At 41.3% G+C, this 27,041-nt stretch overlaps 1 protein-coding gene across 1 annotated transcript in view; it reads right to left on the reverse strand.

The window, feature by feature from the left end:
• Positions 1-23,958, reverse strand: part of dclk1b (doublecortin-like kinase 1b) — a 44,157-nt gene extending 20,199 nt beyond the window's left edge. The window contains exons 1-5 of the mRNA XM_030776864.1: positions 23,934-23,958; positions 21,167-21,526; positions 18,836-19,182; positions 3,472-3,571; positions 200-316 (exon numbers count right to left, since the gene is read on the reverse strand). Of these exons, the coding sequence (XP_030632724.1) occupies positions 200-316; positions 3,472-3,571; positions 18,836-19,182; positions 21,167-21,526; positions 23,934-23,958 (949 nt within the window). The remainder of the gene's footprint in view (positions 1-199; positions 317-3,471; positions 3,572-18,835; positions 19,183-21,166; positions 21,527-23,933) is intronic.
• Between the last annotated feature and the right edge of the window lie 3,083 nt (positions 23,959-27,041).

Raw genomic sequence — 27,041 nt, forward strand, 5'->3', positions numbered from 1 at the left:
GTAATATATCATTCATCACTCATGTCATTCATCATTCATTCATTCAAATTTTATTTTTAACAGGAATGTGTTTGCAACTGAATGAGAGCATACAATACAAAGAAGGTCCATCTTTTTTTTTTTTTTTGTAAAACCAGTAGGATTTTTAACGTGTTACTGTTCAGTGGGCTCTGGTTATTTACAGCCTGGCTTTTCTTACCTGAGCTATTGGAGGCTGGAGACTTGCTTCTGCGGGATGGACCTCCACTCCTGGGGGAGTAGCGGCCTTGCATGGAGGAGATCCGGCCATAGGAGGTGGATTTCACCACCCTGCACTCTGAGGAGAGAGATAGAGACAGAGGACTCACCAGGACAGTTTGGTATCACAAAGATCTTCTAAAAAATGATGTAATCTCTCAATCTCCAGAACTTCGCGAGATTATTACACAGGTGATGCTAATCCCAGTGTCTCCTGAACTGAACATTTTCTGACGACTTTTTCTCTGACACTTTTTCTACATTCTCTCACTGATGAAAAAGCCAGTGATCAAGAGTGAGAACACTTCAGAGAATCCTGTTTCCTGCATGACAGAGAACAGGCACTGAGACTCAGTGAAGCCATACCAGAGCTGCATGATAGCTGCAGTACCAGATAATCTGACACAGTGAATGAATTTGATTTGACTACACTACTGTTACATCACACACACACACACACACACACACATTTTGTACATTTTGTTTAATATCAGTGGAACATATACTGTATATGTATAAATGTTCTGAATAATATCCCCAAAGAAAAGACTGGACAGACTGAGAGTGTGCTTTCTCTGGCTGACTGGCCGAATGCCTGAAGTTTTAGAGACCACTGCAGTTGGACATGAGAGCTGTCATACATGTCTCCCTGTCTCTGACTCTCTGACACTTATTCTCTCTGGCACTGTGTTACTGTACAGCCCCTAAAACAGTGTATCAATGTGTCATCTTCCTCCACAGCTGTGGAACTATCAGCATAACTACACTAAAGAGATTAGACAGAAACGATGTGTCCTAATGTTGTGTATCACAGTCAGTCTAAAAGAGTGACGATGTGTATCACAGTCAGGCTAATGAGTGATTATGTGTATCACAGTCAGTCTACATGAGTAATGATGTGTGTCACAGTCAGTCTAAATGAGTGATGATGTGTGTCACAGTCAGTCTAAATGAGTGATGATGTGTGTCACAGTCAGTCTAAATGAGTGATGACGTGTGTCACAGTCAGTCTAAATGAGTGATGACGTGTGTCACAGTCAGTCTAAATGAGTGATGACGTGTGTCACAGTCAGTCTAAATGAGTGATGATGTGTGTCACAGTCAGTCTAAATGAGTGATGATGTGTGTCACAGTCAGTCTAAATGAGTGATGACGTGTGTCACAGTCAGTCTAAATGAGTGATGACGTGTGTCACAGTCAGTCTAAATGAGTGATGACGTGTGTCACAGTCAGTCTAAATGAGCGATGATGTGTGTCACAGTCAGGCTAAATGAGTGATGATGTGTATCACAGTCAGTCTAAAAGAGTGATGTTGTGTGTCACAGTCAGTCTAATGAGTGATGATGTGTGTCACAGTCAGTCTAAATGAGTAATGATGTGTATCACAGTCAGGCTAATGAGTGATGTTGTGTATCACAGCCAGTCTAATGAGTGATGATGTGTGTCATAGTCAGGCTAAATGAGTGATGATGTGTATCACAGTCAGGCTAATTGAGTGATGATGTGTATCACAGTCAGTCTAATGAGTGATGATGTGTGTCATAGTCAGGCTAAATGAGTGATGATGTGTGTCATAGTCAGGCTAAATGAGTGATGATGTGTGTCACAGTCAGTCTAATTGAGTGATGATGTGTGTCACAGTCAGTCTAAATGAGTGATGATGTGTATCACAGTCAGTCTAAATGAGTGATGATGTGTATCACAGTCAGTCTAAAAGAGTGATGTTGTGTGTCACAGTCAGTCTAATGAGTGATGATGTGTGTCACAGTCAGGCTAATTGAGTGATGATGTGTGTCATAGTCAGGCTAAATGAGTGATGATGTGTATCACAGTCAGTCTGAAAGAGTGATGTTGTGTGTCACAGTCAGTCTAATGAGTAATGATGTGTATCACAGTCAGTCTAAAAGAGTGATGTTGTGTGTCACAGTCAGTCTAATGAGTGATGATGTGTGTCACAGTCAGGCTAATTGAGTGATGATGTGTGTCACAGTCAGGCTAATTGAGTGATGATGTGTGTCACAGTCAGGCTAAATGAGTGATGTTGTGTGTCACAGTCAGTCTAATGAGTGATGACGTGTGTCACAGTCAGGCTAATTGAGTGATGATGTGTGTCATAGCCAGGCTAAATGAGTGATGATGTGTATCACAGTCAGGCTAATTGAGTGATGATGTGTATCACAGTCAGGCTAATTGAGTGATGATGTGTATCACAGTCAGTCTAATGAGTGATGATGTGTGTCACAGTCAGGCTAATTGAGTGATGTTATGTATCACAGTCAGTCTAATGAGTGATGATGTGTGTCACAGTCAGTCTAATTGAGTGATGATGTGTGTCACAGTCAGTCTAAATGAGTGATGATGTGTATCACAGTCAGTCTAAATGAGTGATGATGTGTATCACAGTCAGTCTAAAAGAGTAATGATGTGTATCACAGTCAGTCTGAAAGAGTGATGTTGTGTGTCACAGTCAGTCTAATGAGTAATGATGTGTATCACAGTCAGGCTAATTGAGTGATGATGTGTATCACAGTCAGTCTAATGAGTGATGATGTGTGTCACAGTCAGGCTAATTGAGTGATGATGTGTATCACAGTCAGTCTAATGAGTGATGATGTGTGTCACAGTCAGTCTAATTGAGTGATGATGTGTGTCACAGTCAGTCTAAATGAGTGATGATGTGTATCACAGTCAGTCTAAATGAGTGATGATGTGTATCACAGTCAGTCTAAAAGAGTAATGATGTGTATCACAGTCAGTCTGAAAGAGTGATGTTGTGTGTCACAGTCAGTCTAATGAGTAATGATGTGTATCACAGTCAGTCTAAAAGAGTGATGTTGTGTGTCACAGTCAGTCTAATGAGTGATGATGTGTGTCACAGTCAGGCTAATTGAGTGATGATGTGTGTCACAGTCAGTCTAACTGAGTGATGATGTGTGTCACAGTCAGTCTAAATGAGTGAGGGTGTGCATCACAGTCAGGCTAAATGAGTAATGACTCTTTTAACTAACAATTTCATGCAACCTGTTGACAAAATAAATTTAATTAAAGTCAGTGTTTAATTTGTTTGAGTGTGATGTGAGGTGGGAAAATAGTGGTGTTATTTCTTTAGTTCAAACATCAAAGCACAGCCTCATCTCCACTGTGCACTACTAGCTCTGGCCTCCTCCCCCAGGGCATCATTCCTAAGACTGCTGTAGACCTACAGAAATGAGCACTTAAAGGTGATTGGCTCACCACTCTCATCCAGGAGGAAGTCATCCTGGTAACGGAACTTCTCTGGACCACAGGCAATGAATATATCATCTTCCCCAAAGAAATCCTGAAGGCAAGTCACCTGCACAAACAAACAAACAAGCAAACAAGCAAACATTAGTTTGCCACCTGCACAAACAAACAGAGAGATCCTGGCGTGAGGAAAACCAGTTGTTACGCCTCAGGAAAAAAAACTAACTTTTTTGAGACAGTTTTTTTTATTATAATGCCAAAGGAATCATGTCCCCATGGTAACAGTGATGACATCATCAAAAGTATTAGAAGTTCAGTTATTAACATGGAACATCCATACCATGCCTTTGACTGATGTAACAGTGGAGCTCAGTCACTCAGTACAAACAAAGAGATACACTGAGAAACATCATAAACAGACTCTTCTGAGTCAGACAGACAATCTTTCATCCCGATTCCCAGTGAGGTCACTCCCACGTCAAAACACACATCACGGAACAAGCCCAGCTCATGTCTCCCAGACACAGAAAACAAGAGAGAAGAGAATCATCAAGGGTAGTTTTAGGATTAAGGAACAGTTATGATGTAACAGAGCTTGAATTAAACTGAACAAAATGTAAAACAACCCCATCTCCCTCACCTTTTGTTAGAGTCTCATTTAAATATTCATAAATGTCGCAGCTCAAAACGGTCTGAGTGAATATGTGTAATACGAGATTACAGAACTGGCATGTCTACCAAAACATATAGGTACTGGGAGGCACACTTTAAATATGCATTTGAGTTTATGCATAATCCTTTGTCATCCAGTACAGGTAGGAGAGAGAGAGAGAGAGAGAGGGATGTTAACGTTTTATGGCACGGCATTCTTCCTTGTTTCAGATGATGAAATGAAGTAGAGAGCATCATCAATGGAAAAAGGTTCTCCTAATGGATTGAAGCAAATCTCTGTTTGCTACAGTCATGTAGAATAATGTGGATATTACACAGGTGATAAAACATAACTCTTACAGAACTAGAGTCCTCTGGTTGTATAAGAGGATGTTGATAAAATGGCGTTATGGTTGGTGACAGAAGAAGATAACCCACTTACAGAGTTTACAGAACTTTTGAATCTGTTTGGAAGGAGAAGTCCTTGGTAGCAGTTTAAGGTTATGGAACTCTGTAGTGTCAGACCCAGTAAAGCATAACTGACATTAAAAAAATACAGCTGTAGACTGTTAACCACGCTTTACTCACAAAATGCTTTCATGTAAATACAACATGAATGCAATCAAAAGCCATGCTTAAGGCCTGTCAAAATCACTGTTAGCCATGCTTTACTCACAGAATGCTTTCATGTAAATACAACATGAATGCAATCAAAAGCCATGCTTATGGCCTGTCAAAATCACTGTTAACCACGCTTTACTCACAGAATGCTTTCATATAAATACAACATGAATGCAATCAAAAGCCATGCTTATGGCCTGTCAAAATCACTGTTAACCACGCTTTACTCACAGAATGCTTTCATATAAATACAACATGAATGCAATCAAAAGCCATGCTTATGACCTGTCAAAATCACTGTTAACCACGCTTTACTCACAGAATGCTTTCATATAAATACAACATGAATGCAATCAAAAGCAATACTTATGACCTGTCAAAATCACTGGGAAAAAGAAAAAACAGGATCAAATAAACGCTAGTAGATGAAGGGGTAAATGAGCTGAGCTGAGACAGATGTCTGTAGGAATGTGGGCAGACGTTTGTAGGTGAAAGAGATAACATTTAGGTGACTCAATATTTCAATTTAGTGAGATCTAAAACTCCAAATCTCATTCACCTCATATTATGAAACATGATGTTATTAAACTAGCTTACAACTGACTTCAGCTGTCTGCAAAACCACGTTGCTTACGACGTTCATAACTTAAAAAAAGACATTTCCCAGCTTTGGAAAACGTGATAAAGTGCCTCACAAAAACGCTAGCTTGTCTTGAAGCGCGACGCATTTGTGTTGTGATGACAGTATGCGGACAAGACTCTCTCTGAAATGGTTTAGAAACTTCAGTCAGAAACTTCAGTCGTGTAGCACAGAAAACCTATAGCACAAGCATATCAAGCAACGCCAGTGTGAGCAGATTCACACTGGCTTTGATCCCACCCGACGTGAAAACACCCTGATACTCTGGATCGAATAAGACCGAAATCAAACGAGAGCCATGCATCACACTTACGCACACACTCATGTTAAGCTGTGAGGAGGACTATAACAACATTATTCTGTGCTTCTTTTTTTTTTTTTTTGCCGTGCAAAAAAATTTCTTTCAGTACTGGGCTTCCCTTGTACATGGAAGATAAACATAGGATACATCAGTTCTGTATTGTTAGGTAAAAACTTGAGTCTTTAGCCATCACTTCCATAGACACAAGTCCCTCTCAGTTAGCAGGCAGTCTTACACGTACAACACTAAAGCGCATCAAACATTCTCAGCAGACAGCTCTACTCCAGTTAAGATGAAAGAAAAACCCTGCAAGCAAAAGTTTACTTTTCTACAGAGCGTTTGATGTTGTCAAAACTTAAATATATTCTGTTGTGTAATAGTAAATTTGAAATAAATGAAAACAAACTTGGTATCAGACTGCAGAATAACGCCACACAATAGACAGAGTCCCTCCACAGAGCCCCGAGTCATGGTGTGTTATTTCAGACGACTGACATGTCTAAATAATGTGTCTAATCTCATGGTATCTTATTTCAGACGACTGACATGTCTAAATAATGTGTCTAATCTCATGGTGTCCTAGTGCTTTGGGGTCACTCATTTACATACACGTTGATATTGGAATTGAAGATTATGTTGTCGGTGTGGTTCGTTTGTCTGTTTGTTTATCTGTCTGTCTGTTTGTCAGCAGGATTACAGAAAAAACTACCGGGCCGATTTTCATGAAATTTGGAGCGGATCTGAATCACAGGGTGGATCCAAAAATTATTTTTCACTTTCATTAACATTGCAAGTTAGGGCATTTGGCCTTGGCGGAGGTCCACACTCTCCAAGTGCCCTTCTAGTTTCTATTTGTCATTGGCTGCAACTAATTCAGTTTATTGTCATCAATAAGATAGGTTTCCACTGTAAGTCACTGTAAGCGACAATAGCAACAGGTACTCCCACACAAGAGAGGACTTTTTGTCATACATAACAAGTCAAAACCAACAGAGCTGAAAGGTTGAGCATCAGCAATGACAAACATATGAGATCAGTGTGACTGCTTATGTTTAGCTAGACAGATCGGCTGGACACATTGTTTAGTATATAGCATTTTCTGTGACAATTCAAACATGAAAAAGAAGAGACAGATTTGTCTTCATGCCCTGCCATGCATGTAAAATATATGAATCGCAATACAGCTTACTTCATAAAAGATAAAATAAAACATCACTAGTTAAATTTTGCAGCTGACACAGAACATTCCTCAGAAACCTGCAGCTACTCCGCATATGCCCATACCCATACGCTACTGATGGAATACAACTGTTTCTTGGCGTGCCCAAGGGGCAGGGTTCTGGATAACCCAAGGGCGGGGGCGGGGGCAGGCCCAGGCGGTGCAGTTGTGCAGAGCCCAGGGGGTGGGGTTCTGGAGAGCACAGGGGATGGGTTTGAGGAGCACGTCTCAGAAATGCTGAATAAAACCAGAGGTCGACTGAAGGGCTATGTTTCACATTCCCACTTCACTTTTATTCAGCTCCTTCACATAATGGACAAAGGACAGAAGTTTTCACACACTCGAACTCCACCTAACGGACACAGGGTTTCACATGTCCAAACTCCACCTAACGGACACAGGGTTTCCCATGTCAAAACTCCTCCTAACGGACACAGGGTTTCACATGTCCAAGCTCCACAAGGTACCTCTGTACCAGGGGTTATAGCAAATAATCTTATTTGCTAATAATAGAAACTTCTCAAAATCCTGTTTTCTAATGGTAAACACATTTGTTTTTCTGATCTTGACACCTCTATTCTCCATTCCTCTTGTGTGAAGAAGAATGGGAGACTGTGACTGTGGATTTCCAAACATGAAACACATGAGACAGACGGGTTAGTATTTGAGGAGGTGGATTCCAGATTGTTCAAATAGACATAGCCGGTAATCTCTTTCAATTGTTTCCAATCATTTACTTTTGTTTAAACCAATGATTTACTTTTGTTTCTGTGAAATAAAATGGGCATCATAAGTACTAATCACTATAACTACTATTCTGGTCTACAGCACTGCTGCTGCATTTACACTGAACAAGCAGATTTTAACTCCCTACTGAAACCAAATAACATCATTTGATAATTTGGTTGTCAACAAAATGTCCCCAAATACCTTGAGTGACAATAAGGGTTGAGCTAAAAATCTCACCTTTTCTTCTCAAAAAGAAAGGAGCCATAATAATCATCAGAAATCTTAGTGAAACAAAATTCCCTATGAAGCTACCCATCAATATAGAGCACCTCTCTTTTACTGAAGTCCCAGTGTAAGTGGGATTTAAAGTCCATTGCCCTAATGAAGAACAATCGCTTTACACACACATCTAAAAAATGAAAAAATCTTCAGAATATAACACTAGCTGTTCCTGGTGCTTTACAATGTAACCTGTTCATTCGTTGCTACTTCTGTCAATTTTGTTGCAGTTTAGCCCTCTCTCCACATGGTGGTAGTGTTGGTTTGTTCTACAGCCTACTGCAATGTGTTAGTTACATTTCACTCACATCTTTTAGAATACTGCACTTTCCTGCCTCACAGATCCACCTCTGGCTTGTGACAGGATGATGTATGTTATGACACAGGACTGAGAGCCTGACCAGTCACAGTGCTCTCCCTCTCTATTTGGCAGAGCAACTGGATAAAACACAGGGTGCTCACCGGTTCATCCACCCCAGGGCTGTTTGCATATGAATTAAAGAAGAGGCTGACATATATGACCTTCCCTTAAAGGGCTCTTAACTGCTGCACATTATGGCTGCCACACACACACACAGAGTTCTGATGGAAAAGCACTCCTCACATGTGATGACATAGACCCAGTGTGTGCTCCCATCTCAGCATTACAGAGACACAGATCTGGAGCACAGAGGAAGAAAGGCTCTGATTGGTTGAGAGCTGAGCTGATGAAGAACATGTATTCCCAGTAAAGCATCGTATTCAATCAACATCAGTCATCAGAATGGCAATGTCAAAGGTCCTGTAATGAATGATGGAATCTATTCTTCATTCTGGAGGGAAAAAACAACCAAACAAACAAACAAAACCAACTCCATCCCTGAAGAGGCACTTTCTGACCTCTGACCTAGGCATGTTTATTTTGTCAAAACTCTTGTTGCTTGAATCTTCCATCACTCATTTGCAATGAGAAATTACACGCTGAGTTATTTGAATCTTTGCTCTGAGTTAATTGGCTGGCAATAGTTTTAATATTAACATTACAAAGTTCCTCAGACTTCTTCTCTTTAGTCTCACCCCTCTGTTTGATCTGACTCACCTTGGAATCAGGACTCCTATATACAGGGTGTTTTAAATAAAACACAATGCCTCTCTTATGGTCTCTGTGATCTTCAGCTGAGACACACACAAACCATGTTACTCTGAGGACTCAATAGCGTTGTAGTTCAGCTATGCTAGAATAGCATTCCATATCTGCCTCAATAATGCATAGGGCTATTTGTCTCCAAAATAAATCTGAGTATTAAAAAAGCCCTGATGGATATGAGTTAAACACGTATGCTGTACGTGAGGTAGAGCATACGCTTTGACAAAAATGGAGCGCGTGTGCTTCATCCATCCACTAGCAATCAGAATAAGATAGCATGGCATTTCAATGAGTGCTGGGCCAAAGGGAAACTAGAGCAACAGGCATACACAGACTGCACATCAGGCATTAAGACTGAGCTGCCTGTGGGAGAAGAAATAACCAGCAGAAGTCATTTCATTGTTTGGGGGGGAAAGGAAGTAGGCCAATGAGCTATGAGGCTAACTTTCACTCATAATGGAATTGCTAAGGCTGAGTGACCATACTAAAAGAGCAAAATGTTTAATTGATTGTGAACACTCAAATGAATAAAGCACATCTCATCCATACTTAATCTGATAAACAAACCATAAATCTTAATTTACCATAGGGTGTGATGGCTTACAGCATCTCTGTTTGCTTGGGAGCAAACATTTGCGTAGTTGTTGGAAATGAAAGTGTATCTGGGCAGAGCAACACACAGAGCCACTGTCTGAAAGTGACAAAAAAAGAGCATATGACCATTCAAAATGTTGCATAATCCGCCAGGGAGACGAAAAGAGGAAAAACAGATGAAACCAACAGAGTCTATGATCACATCATTGGCTGTGTGTGCATTAGCGACGTGGACATACGGCAGGGAAGCTGCTTTGGGGAGGGAAACAATGGAAAAGATTAAAAACAGCCATGTTACATCACAGCACCGAATTTTGACTGCTGTCAGCTGCTGTGATCGAGCCTTTTCTGTGATGAGCTGTGGTCTCCAGAGAGACAGCCCTGAAGTCCAGCCCAGTGATGACATCACAGCCAATATCCTCCAACAAGTACGCCAGTGTTTGCACAGCAACCACATTCAAACAAAACCACATAAAATACAGAGGCCAAGCACTAATCTTATTAGTGCTTATAAGGCATCTATCTCTGCTGTATTCACTTGTCCTCAGTTAAATTAGGTGAATACAATATAATAAAACCATGTGAATGTGGATGAGAATGTGCAGTTCTGTTTTGCAGGTCCAATAAGAACAGAGCAGGAAAAGCAGAAATGAGGAGAGACAGGATGCATATGACTGGCTGTGTATTGATTTCCTTTTATTACAAGCTCAGTGACACAGCAACAGCAGGCTCTATGGCTGTCAGGATGTCCCAGCTCTGCCTACTGTTCATCGACCTGCACGGGCTCCCCATGGCTGACAGAGCAGAACACGGCTGTGCAAAGCACACTGAAACAGTCAGGACATTTTCTCTCATAAAGCCCACTCTGAACTCAAGTATCTGCTTTTGGACCTCTGATAAAAGTTGCCTAGGATGCTGAATCATTGGGATATCTTGCAAGAGGAGGTCTGTTTGTAAAATATCAGGAGAATATCAGTGCATAAAATTTCCCATCGGGGAGTCCAATGCATGAAACTGTTTTTGGTGTTGAATTCCAACAGACTTCTTAAATGAGCTGGAATCTCCCACAAAATAAATTATTGAGAGCCTGAAAGAGGGTTAAAAATGATACCCAAAAGAAATTTTACTTAGACTAAGGACAGCTTTACATAGGTAGGTATCTGAAGTTTGATAGGCTGTTGAAACAATTCACACAAGATGCTCATAGGCAATGCAATGGAGAGAAGTTACTGACTTTATTTTCATTCATTATTGAGAAGTCTAAGTGTCTCAGAGGCCAAAGTCCATTATTCCTGACCCTGCACTGTTTTTTTTTTTGTTTTTTTTAATCATTGGGCTCATTTCCGAAAGATGAGAAAGCCATCGCAAGCGTATCCTTTTAAACAAGACACAATGTTGAAATTGCTTCTGAACATACAAGAAAAAGGATACAACGGCTAAAGAGACATTGGATCCTCCTTCAATACGTGACAGGGACATTTCTTCAGAAATATTAGCTTCTTTAAAATGGCTGTTTATTGGTGAAAATAAATGCCACAAAAGGAGCCAGGAGACTAGAACAGTGTCCTATTCTCATGAAATCGGATCAGTAACTAAGGGAGCATTATGGAAGTCCAGCCATGGCAGACGGATGACTAATGACTAGCTCTGCAAATGCAAGTCAGCACAACAGCGTGAGTCAGGGCACCATTAGACCCCATCCCCACAGGCCCAGCGTAGATTTACAGCGGATTTGGTGAGAAGGCAGGGGCTGCACTGCCCAGAGAGTAACTCAGCCATGCTCTAAGTGCTTGGCCTCTCTGGGACTCCTGAATCTATCTCAGTTCACATGGCCTGACATTCAGACTTTTTCCATCTCCAGTTCGCAATGGCCCCTTCAGTTTACTGCAGGCAGAGATAAATAAGCTCAACCAAATAGCCAATACCCACAGAGGGCTTATTTATGAACTGTCTCTGGCTCAGAAACTTATGAACAAATGTTTGGTCTTGGAGAATTATGTTATCACTTCATTCCAACTCCTCTTTGCAAACTGATTTAACTGAGCTGGACAGTATCCATAAGCCATGTGTACATGAGTCAAATATAGGTATGAGTCCAACAATGTCGTGGGGCCTAAATCATCAAGAGTTTTTTACCCATCAGACAGGAGAGGACTTCAGACAGGGAACTCATTCTGTGATTGAGAATAAGCAGGTGCCATAAAAGGATAGTGGCGAGGTGCCTGTTGAGTGCTTTTATAAGTGGCTTAGAGTGTTTGCCTACTTAGATTAAAATAACTCAGAGAGCAACACTCAGGACCTCTGTGAAAGTGCTCAGTGTGTGAAGAGCGTGATGAGTTCCCATCCACTTCATCCTGTCATCTCACTCATTCGCCTAACTAAATACTACACCAAGCCCAGAATTAAAGTCTTTAGCGTCTTAACCTATACTAAAGAAGTAGTACCACCAGCACTAGAAGTGTAATCAAATGGCTTGTCCATTTACTCATTGTTACGTGTTCTTGGAACCTTGTGTTGCAGTTTGTGTGTTTTTGTTGTTGGCTTCTCTGTGGTGTGTGTCTGTAAGAGTCCTGCAGATGGTGTCACTGGAGGCTTCCCTCCTAACAAGGGAATTGAATGGGAGGGACCTGGCCACATATAGAGAAGTGTTCGAGAGCAACTCTCTCTCTCTCCCAGACACCCCTCACACACGCTTAACTTGAGGACAAACCACTCATTTGCACCATTTTGTTACTATCAATTTGATTTACCATTTATATTTTTATTTGTTTTTACTGAGTAATTCTGTGTTGTCTGAGGGCAGGTAGCATTCATATACACTTTTTGAGTTAGTCTTAGACCAGGGTAGGTCAGCAGTTGCCCAGAAGACCCACCTTGTCTTTTGTTATTGGGAGAGAGGTAAGATCTATTCTCCAAGATAAGGTGTAGGTTAGGAACTTGCTGGCCCGCTCTGGTTGGCCGCTACCTGCTCCTCTCTTGTTACGTTTTGTTCTTTGTATATTCATTGGTAATACTGCTCAGCAATACTTTTATGTTTTGTTAAATAAACAGTGTTTGACGCCTTTTGAACACATCGAATCGTCTGGTGATACTTTGTGTTGGGCAATAGGTTGGACCCCTGGTTACTATAACTCAGGTGGTCTTTGCGACTGTAACACTCATCAAATGAACATATAAATTACTTTGTTTATAACTGTATGAGGGCTAACCTAACATGTCTCTTACACTCATTGGTATGAAAGACTACTCAGAGGTCTAAAGCAAATGTTGATGTTGAAGTTACACACAAAGTGATATTGGTCCTCTGAGACTGTATTATTTTACCATCTTATAAAAATGAGTTTACACTTGTTTGACTCCATTTTCTCCCTCTTAGGTTACACCCCTGAAGGGCAGATGGCTGATAAGAGTAGAGACGCAGGTTTATGGAGTGCACCTTGGCAGTCAAACTCAGCCAGCAAGACTAAGCAGTCTCATGTCTGAAGAGATCTGACTCAGGAGAGGGCACTACTGTGACCTCCAAGTCTAAGAGCAGCCTGTGAATGACAGGGAACCATTTTAGATGTACGGTCTGTTCCAGCGAAGATATTAAGACTTCTACACATTTTTAAATATGTTACCACAAAGTAGGTCAATCTGGACCATGTGGCCTTAAACTTACTGAATCAGGATCACGCTGTACCTTCATTTCAAGCCAAGTTCTGGATGTGAGCTGTGCAAGAGACAGAGACAGTCTCCAGACACCCCCTATGCTTCCTGCTGCTATCAAATCCCATAGAACTGCTCTGCTTCATCTGTGTGTTCCATGACGGAGACTACGTAAGCTGCCCAGCCGCATCCCTGACACCCCGGTGGCCAAAGCAAGGTCACAGAGAATAACTCGATCTCCTCTGTGACAGGCAAGATGGTCATGCTTTCATTCAGTCACTCTGCACAATGTCACGTCACATTACCATGCAATTCATAAGCTCTGGGAGAAAGAGCAGCCTACACTTTAAGGCTCTATGTGGACTCTTCTCTACCACACCCCATACAACGTTCAAAGATACTTCACTGTCACACTGAATGCCAATGGCACATCATAGACTTAAAGCTATACAGCAGGTAGCTTCAGTTGGCAGAAGTCAAAACCCAGCTGGCTTAAGAAGTGACTTTTGGCAACATGGGCCTTTGAGTCATTACACAAATGGGAAGTCAGGGCTGCACAGTGCTGAACAGACAACATAGATCAGAGACAGGTAAGTGCATCTCTGCCATAGATATCAACCAACACAGCAAACAGACCAACTCTTGCCCCAGGGGAAAAGGAAAACAGCAAGATCCATGTCTGTGGGTTGGGTGTAGAATTCCCTTTGGCCTTTTCCAGCCATTGGAATACATCAAGCTCAAGTAGAGGGAATCATGCTGTCAAAAATTAAGCAGGACTGTGATGACCATCTACCCTGTCTAAAGAAGTAAGAGGTGGTTTGTGGTACAGCATCTAGAAATATCATCCAGATATCACCATTTTCTGTGTGAAATAATCGTCTCTCTACAGCACTGACTGGTCAGACAAACTCATAATGGCAGGAAATGTATCCTTCAGAGGGCAGCTAACCACAGGAAGTGCCACTCCTGATGAAAACAACGAGGGAGAATCATTCAGACATCCATCACAAACAAGGCTGGCCAACAAGCCTCCATCACTGTCATATACACTCAACACATCCATCTAGAGCACTTACCCTTTGAGATAAGAGCAGCCTGAATCATTACATCCGTTCAGTATAGAAACTATGTTATGGACAAAGCTCTCATCAGCGCATTCCTCTTAAAGGCAATAAGTCACTAATACCATCCTGTCCCACACTTCAGTGTCCTATGGCTGCTAACCCTTCAGGTCTATCGAAATGATAAGTAATAAAATTCATAAATGTACTGTATCCATGTACATTTACTTGAGTACTGAACTTAAGTACATTTTTTGAGTATCTGTACTTTACTTGAGTGTTATTGTTCTTTTGGAAACTTATGACTTTTACTTTACTACATTCGACAGACAAATAATGTACTTTTCACTCCACTACATTTCTATGAAGGTTATCAGGGGTTGGGGGGGGAGGGAATCAAGCAGTCATCCAGCTTTTTCACATTTCAGGCAATGCTATGTAGTAGAAGTAAAATTAACTTAGCCTACAACATGATGGCCCACTTAACTGAAGCTATACACTGTCTTTTATAAAGGAAGCATTCGATTTAACTGTGTTTCTATAGGCTTTGTAGCATATTCCATAAGCTTTTTATTCTACAGGTTCTACAAGCGAGTGCATTCAGTAGGTTGTTTCAGTCATAAGGCTCTGTAAATGCATTGCGGCAACAATACAAACCCTAAGAGAATCCTAAGAGAACCACCCACCCCACAAAGAGATAGTGACATGCCTCGTTTTTGGAACTGGATAGAAACCCAACATCCAGCTATCCCATTTGCTCAGTGTGGAGCTCTTAGTCTGTGCTGTAGTCCACTGACCTCAAGTGTCCTCATCACCTTGAAGACTTACAGCCGAGTATAATGCAGAAGTGAATTCTGCATCATAAACAGGGCTCTGAAATACCCACACCATCTGATCGGCTCATAGCTGGGGCCTGCTTCTCTCCTCCCTTCCCTCTCCTTTTCCTCACCGTCATTTGGTGTGGCTGCTAGGCTAGCTAAGACAGTTACTTTTGTGGTTAAGAGTGTTTCCGTACAGAGTTATGATGGTTACCTCTAGCATCCATAACTGATCTGACCAGAACTATGTGATGATTATTCTTGCATTTTCTTTCTAGATCCCTGAAGTCCTTGTGCGGGTCCTTAAAGACATTTGCGTGAGTAGTGAATACCACCTGCTTTTCAGTTAAAACATATTTTATCCAACTGTAACACTCCATTCTGTATCATCTGTTACAGCAACATCTTTTTTTGTACAATGAACACCAACATTTACTTTTCTGTAATGTGGGTACTTATTAAATTACTCCTTAGGATACTGAATGTGGCAATCTAGGAACTATATCAAGGAGATTTGAGTTTGACAAGTATTATTGCGCTGGTTACTTTAATGCTATTGATTCATCTAGGTTAAAATGGAAGAGTTATTCTGAATAATCTCTATGCCCAGGCAATGGAGCTGTCAACAGAGTTGTTCATGGTTAGCATGTGTGTTGGATTCTCACTATCAGGTAAAGTAATGGTGATAGTGTTTGGCTTAATAACCAGTCTGAACCATGAAGTAGATCTTGTATGAACCTGTAGTATGACATTCTCCTGTGTTATAGTTTCTTTCTTGTGTTTTAGAGCAGTTTCAAGATCAGGGAGGTTATACTGTGGCTGAGAAGTTAATATACTGAAGGTTTGAACACAACACGCTCCTACGGCATCTGCTCTGAAAACAGCCTGATGTGAGGATAAAACAGATTAATATTTACACATTTCAAAGAGTTTAAGTTGATCTGATCAGAAACATAACACCATATACTTTAAGTCAATAAATATGTATATGAAACATTTTTCAGTCTTCAATCTGTCTTATGGTGTCTCAGAACGCAGGCCAGTGTTTCTATGGCTGATTTTTCAGCATTACTCATCATGTCTGAAAAGTGTGGTTAGGTATAGTCAAAACGTACTCTCCGAACAGGGCAGCCCAGTAAAGGTAAAGCAATCTCTCTCCCCCTCTCTCTCTCTCTCTCTCTCTCTCTCACTCGTACAGTAAAGAGGTAAATAAGTATCATCAGATTTTAGTAACCAAATGAAAAAGTCATTGTTTAGTGCAGCCCTGTGTTTCCCTCTCTCCAGGCAAGGCCTATGACATCACCAATACTGCACCCCTCTGCCGCAGAGGCTGTTCCTTAGCAACCACCTCCAGCAACCACATCACCATAGAAACCGACAGAGGATGGGGAAAAAAAGGAAAAAGAGAATGAGAATGTCTTTGAAAATGGCACCCACACAGAAGAGGAACGACAGTCTAAAAATAGATGTAATGGGGGAAGATGGTATTGATGATAAATTTGGAGGAAAGAATGTTGTTCTGGGTTTACTTACTTATTTATTTATTTATTTATTTTGCTTTCTATGCCTTAGTATTACACATGTAGGCCAAAAATCATACATATTTTTATAAAGTTCCTTGAAAGACTGGCCAACGCTTTGTTTTCAGAAAATAATACATACTATAAAATGCATATAAAGCCTTGCAAGCTGTGTGAAAACTAGACTACAATGAAACCGAAACAATACACATAACGTTTCCCAGTGTTTCACAGCTATATTCGATATTATTTAGTAGATGTCTGAACTGATACACCTGTTTCACATGAACAAATGTGAATAGCAAATATATGAGAACAATTTCTTGCAATTTCAGCAGTTGACAGTTGACAGTATTCTCAGTTTCATATTCCACATCTGTATTGGCATGGCTTATATTAACCAGTCTATTAAAAATGACAGTACAATATTACCTCTACTGTTCTACCTTTCCTGTCATTAATTACTAGAAAATCTTTGTTGGGCCATGTCCTGCTATCCTTAACTGCAATTTTAGGTTAAAAAAATAGTACACGGCTGTAGGACTATTTTCACGAGACCCTAAAACCTACATCTCCTCCTTTCTGCATATCTTTCCACACTGCCAAAAACTATCAGCCTCTCTCTCAAACTAGACTCAGAGATTTGACAAATCTCAGACTGAGTGGGTGCGGTGAATGAATTGTTCACGTTTTATGCTCAGTCACTGCTATTTTTTTAATTTCATCTGTTGACTGTCTGCCTTAGAAAAGCTCTCTGTCTGCCTTTAAACAGTAAAAGAACCAGTTTCACAGGGATTCTACAGCAAGAAAAAACATGGCTACAGGCCTTCGGCTAAAACAGCAGGTCGCTCACTCATCCCTCTCATGTGGTGAAATGCAAAGGTCACCCCCCCCACCACCACGCACATAGACACACACACAGTCAGCTGTGTTCTCACTTCAGCACCGTCTGTCATTCTCTCCTGTCTGTCACTCTTTGTAGCTTCATATCTCCGCTAGCATTTTTCATTCTGTCATTCTTTAACTCACAAACACTGACTCACCTACAAGCATGCATGCAAGAGGAAGACATCTGTATAATAAAGGCAAAAAGACACAGAATAACAGGAAAAAATAATATTTGACACACTTTTCTGTGGAAATATTCCAGCATTAAGACTAATAGGATTATTGGTCAAAAATATCCAGCATCATCCAAGTGACAGTTCACTTCTGCCGTAAAAACACTGTCAAAAAGAGCAGAACCCCAGGTAAGGTTTCTACGTGTCTCACAGGCTGCCAGGGAAAAAAAGGGCCATTTGGAGGAGAAAGGAAAAAGTAAGTACAGCTATTCTCCATTGGTTCTCCTGAGCAGCTGACGAAAAGAACTCTCTGACCTCTTTGGGCGAGTGACCCACATATAGTTTCACCCCAGAGAAAGCAGGACATTCACCCGTGAGGTAAAAGACTCTCTCCTTAGAGTTAGAAACCATGTACGGAAAGCTTTAGACTGACATTAGACAGACAGGACCCCATGATTTCTGCGAAGACATATCAAAATGCTTCTGCATCATACAGTTTACAAAGTCTTTGTGAGGAATGATGAACAGGCATAATCTCCTGTATAGACTTGCTAAGCTTATCTTGAGCTCTCGTCTTCTGTGCATGACAGACTCTTCATGTCACTTATGGAGGTGTGTGAAAAAAGACATGTGAAGTGGGGTGATAAGTTAGGTGTTAATGCATAAAGTGAAGCTGGGGAACACTAGAGTCAGCCCATGGAAGGTGGATGAACAGAAATGTATTCCCTCCAGTTTCTGTCGTGAATCTCTAGCAGTGTTAGCTTATGTGTGATTCTGCCAGGAATAATTCAAACGCACAGGTCAATGCAGCTCAGGGCACCTTTTCTCAGATGGTTATTAATTAGCTATTCTGAATTTTGGGGGAAAATAATGAGGAGAAAAATATACCTATGCCTTTTCATGGAGCTAAGCAGAGGAGGCTATCAGAACTTTGTAAACTATTTCCGGCATGCTAATTCCCAGCTGTCATTGTCCTTTGTGTACATATAAGAAAAACTGCACTCCAGTTATTAAGGCACTCACACATTCAGCACACATACAATTTAACTTAAAATTTTTCAGTGCAAAGCAAGCAGACATGAATGAATAAGACAGTTGTACCCACCAGTTTCCCATCGATGGTATACAGCCTCTTCACAACGCCAGAGTCCAGCTTGATGGCGTCTGTGATGTCACTCAGCACCTGCTCAAAGGTATGAGCAGTCTTCTTGTTGAGGAGAATCCTTACGGCCTTGCGTGGCTTCACCCCACTGCGGATGATGGTCACCAGCTTGGGTCGGATGAAGTCCTTATTCTCCTTGGCATCCAAAGAACTCGCCTTCGTGCTTGCTAGGGAGGTGGGGGTACGGGACGATGAGGGGGTCCGGACGTTGACTGACCAGTTTGGGTTCACATTCTTAGTGTAATCCAGTTTCTTATAAGGTTCTATTGATCCACACACATAGCTCTCACCTGTAAGTAGTGAGGGGGAAATGGTCCAACTGAGTAAGTAATTAACAGAATAATAAAGCAGCAGTGCATTTGCAAGGGCTCTCCGAATATTTTCAAGGGCCACTCTGCTCATATGTGTATTCTATTAGCTTCCGGTGGTGGCACAGATTTAATTAAAGTCCCTAGCCTTCACCTTCAGTCCCATTAATGAAGCAAAACTGGCCTGTCTCAAGGCAACGGTATGGCCTTATACACCAGCAAGATCACTCCACTCTGCCTCATCTGGACTCTTGACTGCTCCGTCTCCTGGATGTTATTCAACACTTCTCATTTCATACCCCCAAAACAGTGGAACTATGTTTCAGATGGCCCCTGAAACTAACCCTTCTCACATTTAAGAGAACAAATCATTTAAATGATTATTGGCACTTTTTATGGGAAAGTACTATACCTGATGCAGGCATATTGTTAGCTTTCTTCTAATCAACATGATGTGCTTCTTATAAGTTGCTCTGGACAAGCGAGTCTGATGAATAAATAAAATTATAATTGTATTTGGAATGATATTCCTGAGAGCTGTATTGGGTCTAATATTTAGGTTTCAGGTTGACTGGACTCTGGTGAATGCATTTCTATCAGGCTTAAGTCTCAGAGACATAGACAAGGATCATAAGTTTTGCTTTAGTGACATGTCACATGACCAAAGGGTGCACTTTCAAATCATTCTTCACTGAAAACAATTGACAAAATGTATGTGAACTGATCTCCATGAATCACTGAAACACTGACCTTAGCGGCAGAGTGAGGAGATTTATGGTGGTTGTGTGGGATGTCTGTAACAAAGGGCTTTAACCTGGCAGGCCCTTCACTGAAGGTTAATTACCCCACTCAGAATAAAATCACCTTCATGTCATATTTCACATTCTCCGCCCACAGCCATACATGATACTGTATCAGCATAGTGAAATGGTACGTTGATCTGGATAGTGAGCGCAGTCCCCAGAGACCCTCAGCAAACCCATTCATGAACTTCACTAGGCCAGATATAATTCCAGTGAAGGGCAGAGTGATAGTAAGGAATTGTAATCAGGGTAACGTTGGGATATAAACATTAACAACACAGCACCTGGAAGAGCAGCTCTTGATGGCACACAGCAGCAGTAATTACAATATTTATGGCCAGTTTGAATGGATTCTGCCAGGCAAACCTCCAAAGCACTAGAAAAAATCTGCTAACTTTACATGAACGCCAACACCACAAGGGCAGACATTAAGAGATGGCTAAGTTTTTTTTTTTTCCAACAAGGTCTGTTTGTAATAAATCAGCTGAAGACTATGCCTCTGAAAGTAAATAAACCAGATTAAACCAGGCACAGAACCTCACAATCCAACTTCCATTCACATTCACGACTGTGATGAGTTCCCTTACATTGACTCTCCCTGATGCATTTTAACACATACTGTAAGACAGTAGATACTGGAATACATGATGAAAAGCAAACATGTTATCTTACAGTCCTTCAGGTGTTAAGCAATTTTATTCAGATTTTGCAAGGCGGACCTGCTAGTCATTATGACACACTGGTGGAGGTGGGGCAGAGGGGGCCTGATCATTCTTACTTTCATATTCAGGTTATGGACAAAAATGCTGGTACTTTATGAGAGCCACACAAAATAGATATAGCATTATGCAAACAGATAAAACAAAAAAAATGCTGATAAAACACAAATTGGTTTAAAAAAAAAAACCTTGAAGAGTTATATTCTTAAGTGGGTTACTAGATTACTAAGTGATCTGGGAATGGAACAGCAGGAAGTATTACAAATTGCTCCTTTAAATCGGAGCCTGGTGGTGAATAATTTATATTTGCCATGTCTCCGGTGCTGTATGTTGACTGTAGTCTCCAGTATCTCCCATTGCCTGATATGACACACGAAAGCTGAATCCGAGACTAAAACGTGTTAATTCTCCAAGCGGATATATTCTTTGAAAGGTGATCCTTACCTTCCACCAGCTGGTCCAAGCCCGCGATCTTGGTCCCGTCTAAGGCATATATAGTGCGGACCCCCTGGGGCAAGTTCACATTGTCGGATAAAGAGCGGGTGAGGTCAGCCAGTAGCGCCTCGAAAGACCTGAATCTGTCCTGGGAGATAGCATACACAATCCCTTTGAAGTACCGGTCTCCATTGCGGTAAAAGCGGACCTTCTTGGCTTTTTTCTCCGAGCTGAGCGCTTGTAGTGTGCGGGTCCGGTACAAGCTACAGTGGGCGCTGTGAGTTGGACTGGGAAGGCCATTTGCCCGTGAGCCCCCACGGGTGTATCTTTGTGCTTTGTCCCTTTCGTCAAAATGCTCCAACTCCATTTCTCCTCCGTCGTTATTGCTGCTCTCCGAAGTTCTAAGACGTAAAATTTATGAATGACAATTAAAAACAACACTGACACATATCATTTTACTCGATTTAACATAGTATGAGATATATCCACAGTTGTTAGCGTTTACTGATTGATTACACTGCAAAGCCTTTAAAATACAAAACAGCAACCACTCGTTTGCAAATTCCTTTTCAGGATGCAACTATACGGATATAACAATATTATGAAGTTATTCACACATGCCCAATTGAAGTCCATTCATTCACAAAGTCGTGACTTCAAGGCTGACAGAAGAATAAAAACCGACCATTGCAATTTTAACCTGAAAATTCTATTCGACCATTTACACACAGCTATGTCCAAACGCAGCTGGACAGTAACAGCCACATACATACTGACATTTTCCTCTCCAGCGTTTTCTGCTTACTTTGATATGCTTATAGATCCCGTGAACCCGCTTCAATTATTAGTTAAAGCATAGATCAACTTGTCTTGCATGAAAATGTTGAGGCTGTGATCGCTTAAGCGGAGAATCATGTGCGTCTTTGTGCCCTGTAGCTCAACTCCGGTAGCCGGTGTGAGACGGAGGAGGATGGGCTGCAGCTGGTGTCCTCCCTGTGTGAGCTGAATTGCATTGGTCTGTCCCTCATTTAAATGCACACGCTCTCACTATCGGCGTGTCCCCAGAGATGCTCCGGTCAGGAGTCTGCAGCAGCAGCGTGGGGGCAGTCAAACATGCAAGACACACACCCAAAGGTTAGCACGCGTGCGAAGAGTAGCCACGCGCCGGTGACTTGACGACTGGCAGTTTCCAGAAGATCACTACATTAATAATTTTTTTTTAAATAGTTTTATTTATTTATTTATGCAAGACACACACACACCAACTGTTTCATACACCCTTGAGGTAACAGAAATACGGTTTTGGGTGGAAGTCGCTTTTTTCTATTCAAGACCACAGAATCTATTTACGATGGTAAAAACGCTAATATTTAATCGTAAATATCAAAAAGTTCTCTATTCCCCACTGACAAATACAGAGGCTGTCAAATGTGAATGCAAAGTACACCCTTGTCTCCCACATGCGGATTCATTGTGTGTACTACCCTCCTCGTGGTTCGTGACATTGTTTGCCTCCTCTTCATTCTGCTATAACGTCAGTACTGCGCATTCGCACAGAGGAGAGGCAGAATTTACAATGCGTGATCCCCTGCACACTGTCTTAATGGAGCAGTCCAGTGGCCACCTGGGACCCCATAGTGTACCCAGACTACCGGAAACATATTAAGACTGTATGAGTGTAAGTCTACATTTGTCTGACAACGTTCAATTTTCAAGTTGTTCCTGGAGCACGCCTCAGATTGTTCTGATCTGAAAAAGCATGGCAAGGCACTATTAATATTAATTTAAAGAACTGAATGATGTGCATTTCTGCAACAAATTCCTATGTGACTAATTTGGTTTCTCTTTAGGTATTCTCAGCATCGAATTAAGCAGCTTTGCACTTATGAGAAACACATTTATTCAGAGGCACTGATAATTCAAAGTTAATCCAAATAATCCAAACCTTAGTAGTGTTTTTGTGTTCTGTGTGAGCCCTCCTGTCAGTGCTGGGCCCTTGGAATCATCCTAACTACCTCCCAGCCACACACACCTTACGGTGTCCCTGGGAAAAACATTACAAATAATAATAATAATAATAATAATAATAATAATAATAATAATAATAAAACAAAAACAAAACAAACAAAACCCTTTGTCTCCCTCAGTCTTTATAATCAGTGTGTTCTGTGTTCTTGGATTGGTCTGGTCACTGAGGTTCCAGGAATCAGAGGGGTGTTTTCACTAAACCCACTTTCTGTAATACGCCCCAGGAGGCAAGTGCAAATTGTTTTTTAAATGAATCCGGCAGGTCCTGAATGTTTTAAGAAGACAAGGATGAACAAAAGGTAGTGCATTAAAGACTCGGAATGCTTGCATATATGAAGAAGACAAGGCTCAGAGCACCCAAGTAATGAGTTGACTTCACAACCGAACAATGAAATACAATGGGTGTAAAACATAGAAACTAAAGTGGTACTTAACAGGACACAGGTGCAAACAATAACAGAATAATCTGTTGATTAGACCAGTGATCAGAAAGCCGGTGATGCTGAATGCTGATGGGCTGCTTCAGAGAGGAGGGGAGACGATGGGGTCACAGTTCTCATAGACTCACTTGTCTTATTACTTAATTCACGAATTATAACATATCGGTTGTTCTACTTTAAGATATCTGCCATCACCCTCCTTCTTCAAGCTGTGTCATACCTACAGGCCCAACACTGGCTGGATGTTTTATGGGTGGTGAGCCAGTCTCCACATAGGCCTAACCTATAACACTGTGGTGTGTGAGAACCAGTTACTGTTTTTGACAAAGCCATACTGGAAGGTCTGGTGCCAGTTAGCATGCCCCATTAAACATCATTCCAACTCTGAACACACACACAGGCACACAGAAAATGTCTAGGAACTGACCTACTACGGACTAAGCAGTCTATTTTTAGGGAAAGGGGAGGTGGAGATTAGCCCCTCAGCGTATGCACCAGAGGGTTCTTTGAAGAACAACCTACAGTAACACAGAGGAGACTGCGACCAGTAATGACAGCTGAAAGGTCATACCTAGTAAGTGACTAATTAAGTCATGAAAAATTCAAATCGCACAGACCATTATTATTTGCAGGCTTATCCTGATCTCTGTGATTAGTTTGAGAGAAAGAAGAATGTATAACGTTTGACACAGTATGAAATGAAATGAAAAGACAGAAACTAAATCTTTGCTGTTGGAGGCACTGTGCTTCCCCTCTGAAATACATTTCAGTTAATCCTCTAATGTTGACAGCTATTGTTTATAGCTCTTAGTAACTTAATGCATTACACGCAATCATATACGCACAATAAGGAACAGCTTTTGTTACAGATTTCCCATGAAATGCATGGAATATAATTTAATAATGTGCCTAAATCATCCTTAGCTTTTTCCTCTTAGTGCAGATGTAACACAGTTAAAATTGAATTCTTCTGAAATACTTAATTCTGCATTCTTAAACATCGTGGTTCAGTATTAGCTGTTTGGGTGCCTCCCGCAGTGAACAGCTCATCTGTAGATCTTCCCTTTTTGTCTTTTTAGAACCCTTTCAGCAAAGTGTGTGTATGCTTGTTGAGATGTAAGTCCTACTTAGAAGTATCATCTGCTTTCATTAAATGTTTTTGGAAATAATGCCCATCTTAAATCATATCAAGAAGTACAGGTTCATTAGGGCAGCACTTCTAACACATGGTGAGATTATTCTTTAATGTTTTTAATCAATGTTCATATTTTCTACGAATATTTTTCAAATGAACGCAATGCGTGATACAGCCTGGAAAGTCCGTTATATACGTTGGGTGAACACTCAAGTCATCTCATACACTAGCCTGTTGTAGATGTATATGTTGGTCTTTCAATGAGGGCTAAGTTCATTGTCATTTATCTTGTATACGCAGGTCTAAAGTTTGGGTGGTGCAGTGGGCACTGCTGTTGCCTCACAGCAAGAAGGTCCTGGGTTCAATTCCTGGCTGGGTATGGTCTCCCCATGTCTGCATGGGTTTCCTCTGGGAGCTCTGGTTTCCTCCCACAGTCCAAAGGCATGTAGGTTAGGTGTTTGTCTGCCCTGCGATAGACAAGCAACCTGCCCAGGGTGTTTCCCTGCCTTTTGCCCTTTGAGCGCTGGGATAGGCTCCAGCAACCCCTGTGATCCTAATTGGGATAAGTGGCTTAGATAATGAGTGAGTTAGGTCTGAAGTTGGTAGTCGCCACATTAACCTACTCCTGCTGCACACAGATTTCTTCTGTACTCTAGGAGCACAAAAGCACAGTAGGCAGTAACATAGGCAGTGTAATATGACCCACTTCCAATTTTCGAAAACCAAACAAGAATTTTCAGACAAGCTCTCCCATACCAGAGCCTGGCCAGAGCTTGGTTTAATTCTTCTGCTACTGTCACCTTGTAAACCAAGGGGGTAAACAAACACAACAACAACATAAAGAAAAAACACCTGATTACAGAACATGATTCAAGAAATGTACACCTATGCAGTCATACAAAATAATTAGTCATGCAGCTTCAAATTTGAGTTAAAAAAATTCTTGCACAGCTAGAACTGCCAAGACTGAGTCATGACCTGATCATAACTTTTTGTGAGACACACAAAAGACATGTATGACTGATGTGTGTATGACTGTTGTTTCGCATATACATATGCCACATGTAAGGATTAGGAATAACTAAGTGTGGATGATTTCTGACCAGGATATCTGTTGGTAGACATTAATGTGGAAAATACCAGAGACCGTATGTCAAGTTAGAATGTTAATGCATGGAGAAATGAAAGCACAGTTTGTGATAATGGCACTATATCTAAAGGCTGTGAGGACAGACACCGCCACACTGTCCCTAAGATTTTGAGAGCTGTGCTTGTCTGTTTGCAGCATAAGGAGCAAGTTAAAATCATGTTACTGGACTGCTTCCTGCCACAGGAAGTCCAACGCTGAGGGATAAAGGCAACCTTTCTGGGAGCATGGTTTCAGGTCACTTAGTACTGCAAAGCTACTGTCTGGGACAAACCTTTGATACCAGCTGACCAGCCCTGAAGAGGACCTCACCAGGCTTTTGGTGTTAAGGCCTGGATAAGCTCTGACCACGCCAACCTTGTTGACCTCAAGATGGATGACACTGCCTCTGAGTACATAACCCAGGTATCAGACCTCAAGCTTGTGCAGATTCCACTTGGCAGAATTCAGCACCAGGCACACCAGGCTTGTAGATTTGGTTCTTCTGTCTGTTGATGAATGAGTGAATGAGTGAATGAATGAACCAGGACTTCTCCTATGACTGAACTTTTCACATAATCTCTTGGATGAAGTTTGTCAGTTTCTTGAAACTTGTTGGGTATTGTAAAGCTAAAATATCTTATGGGTATAACTGAATTAATGTTCAGCTCCTGTTCTGGTTATTGTCTCTAACAGGTCTTGAGGAGGATATCAAGGCTACAGTGAGGGGTATCAGATTCAGGTCCAGAATTACTGGCACAAGAGTTCAAAGAGAGTGGCTGGTGTATGCCTGTGGGATCCAGTGGTAGGCAAACAGCTGGTCGTGTGGTCAATTTTACCTAGAGCCAGAATCTAAAACAAACTCCTAGAACATTATGGCTCTTAAGGTTTTGGTTGACTCACTTCACCAAGCTAACACAGGTGAAATGCAGGTGAAATGGAACGGGTTTTAATGCCCTTAATACCTAGGAGTGTATATATCCATTCAATGAGATTAGGGTCCTCTGATCAGTGGGATAACTACCTTTGAGAGGAGCTACCCAAGCGCACCTACCGCTCACCCAGTTTCAACTTACAAAGGGGAAAAGCTTCAGACCAGCATGTTGCATAGTCTCAGACAGCCACAGGCAAGAAGATAACCCATTGCAATTTTCC

Source organism: Chanos chanos, chromosome 6 (genome assembly GCF_902362185.1).
Source record: "Chanos chanos chromosome 6, fChaCha1.1, whole genome shotgun sequence".
Taxonomy (NCBI): domain Eukaryota; kingdom Metazoa; phylum Chordata; class Actinopteri; order Gonorynchiformes; family Chanidae; genus Chanos; species Chanos chanos.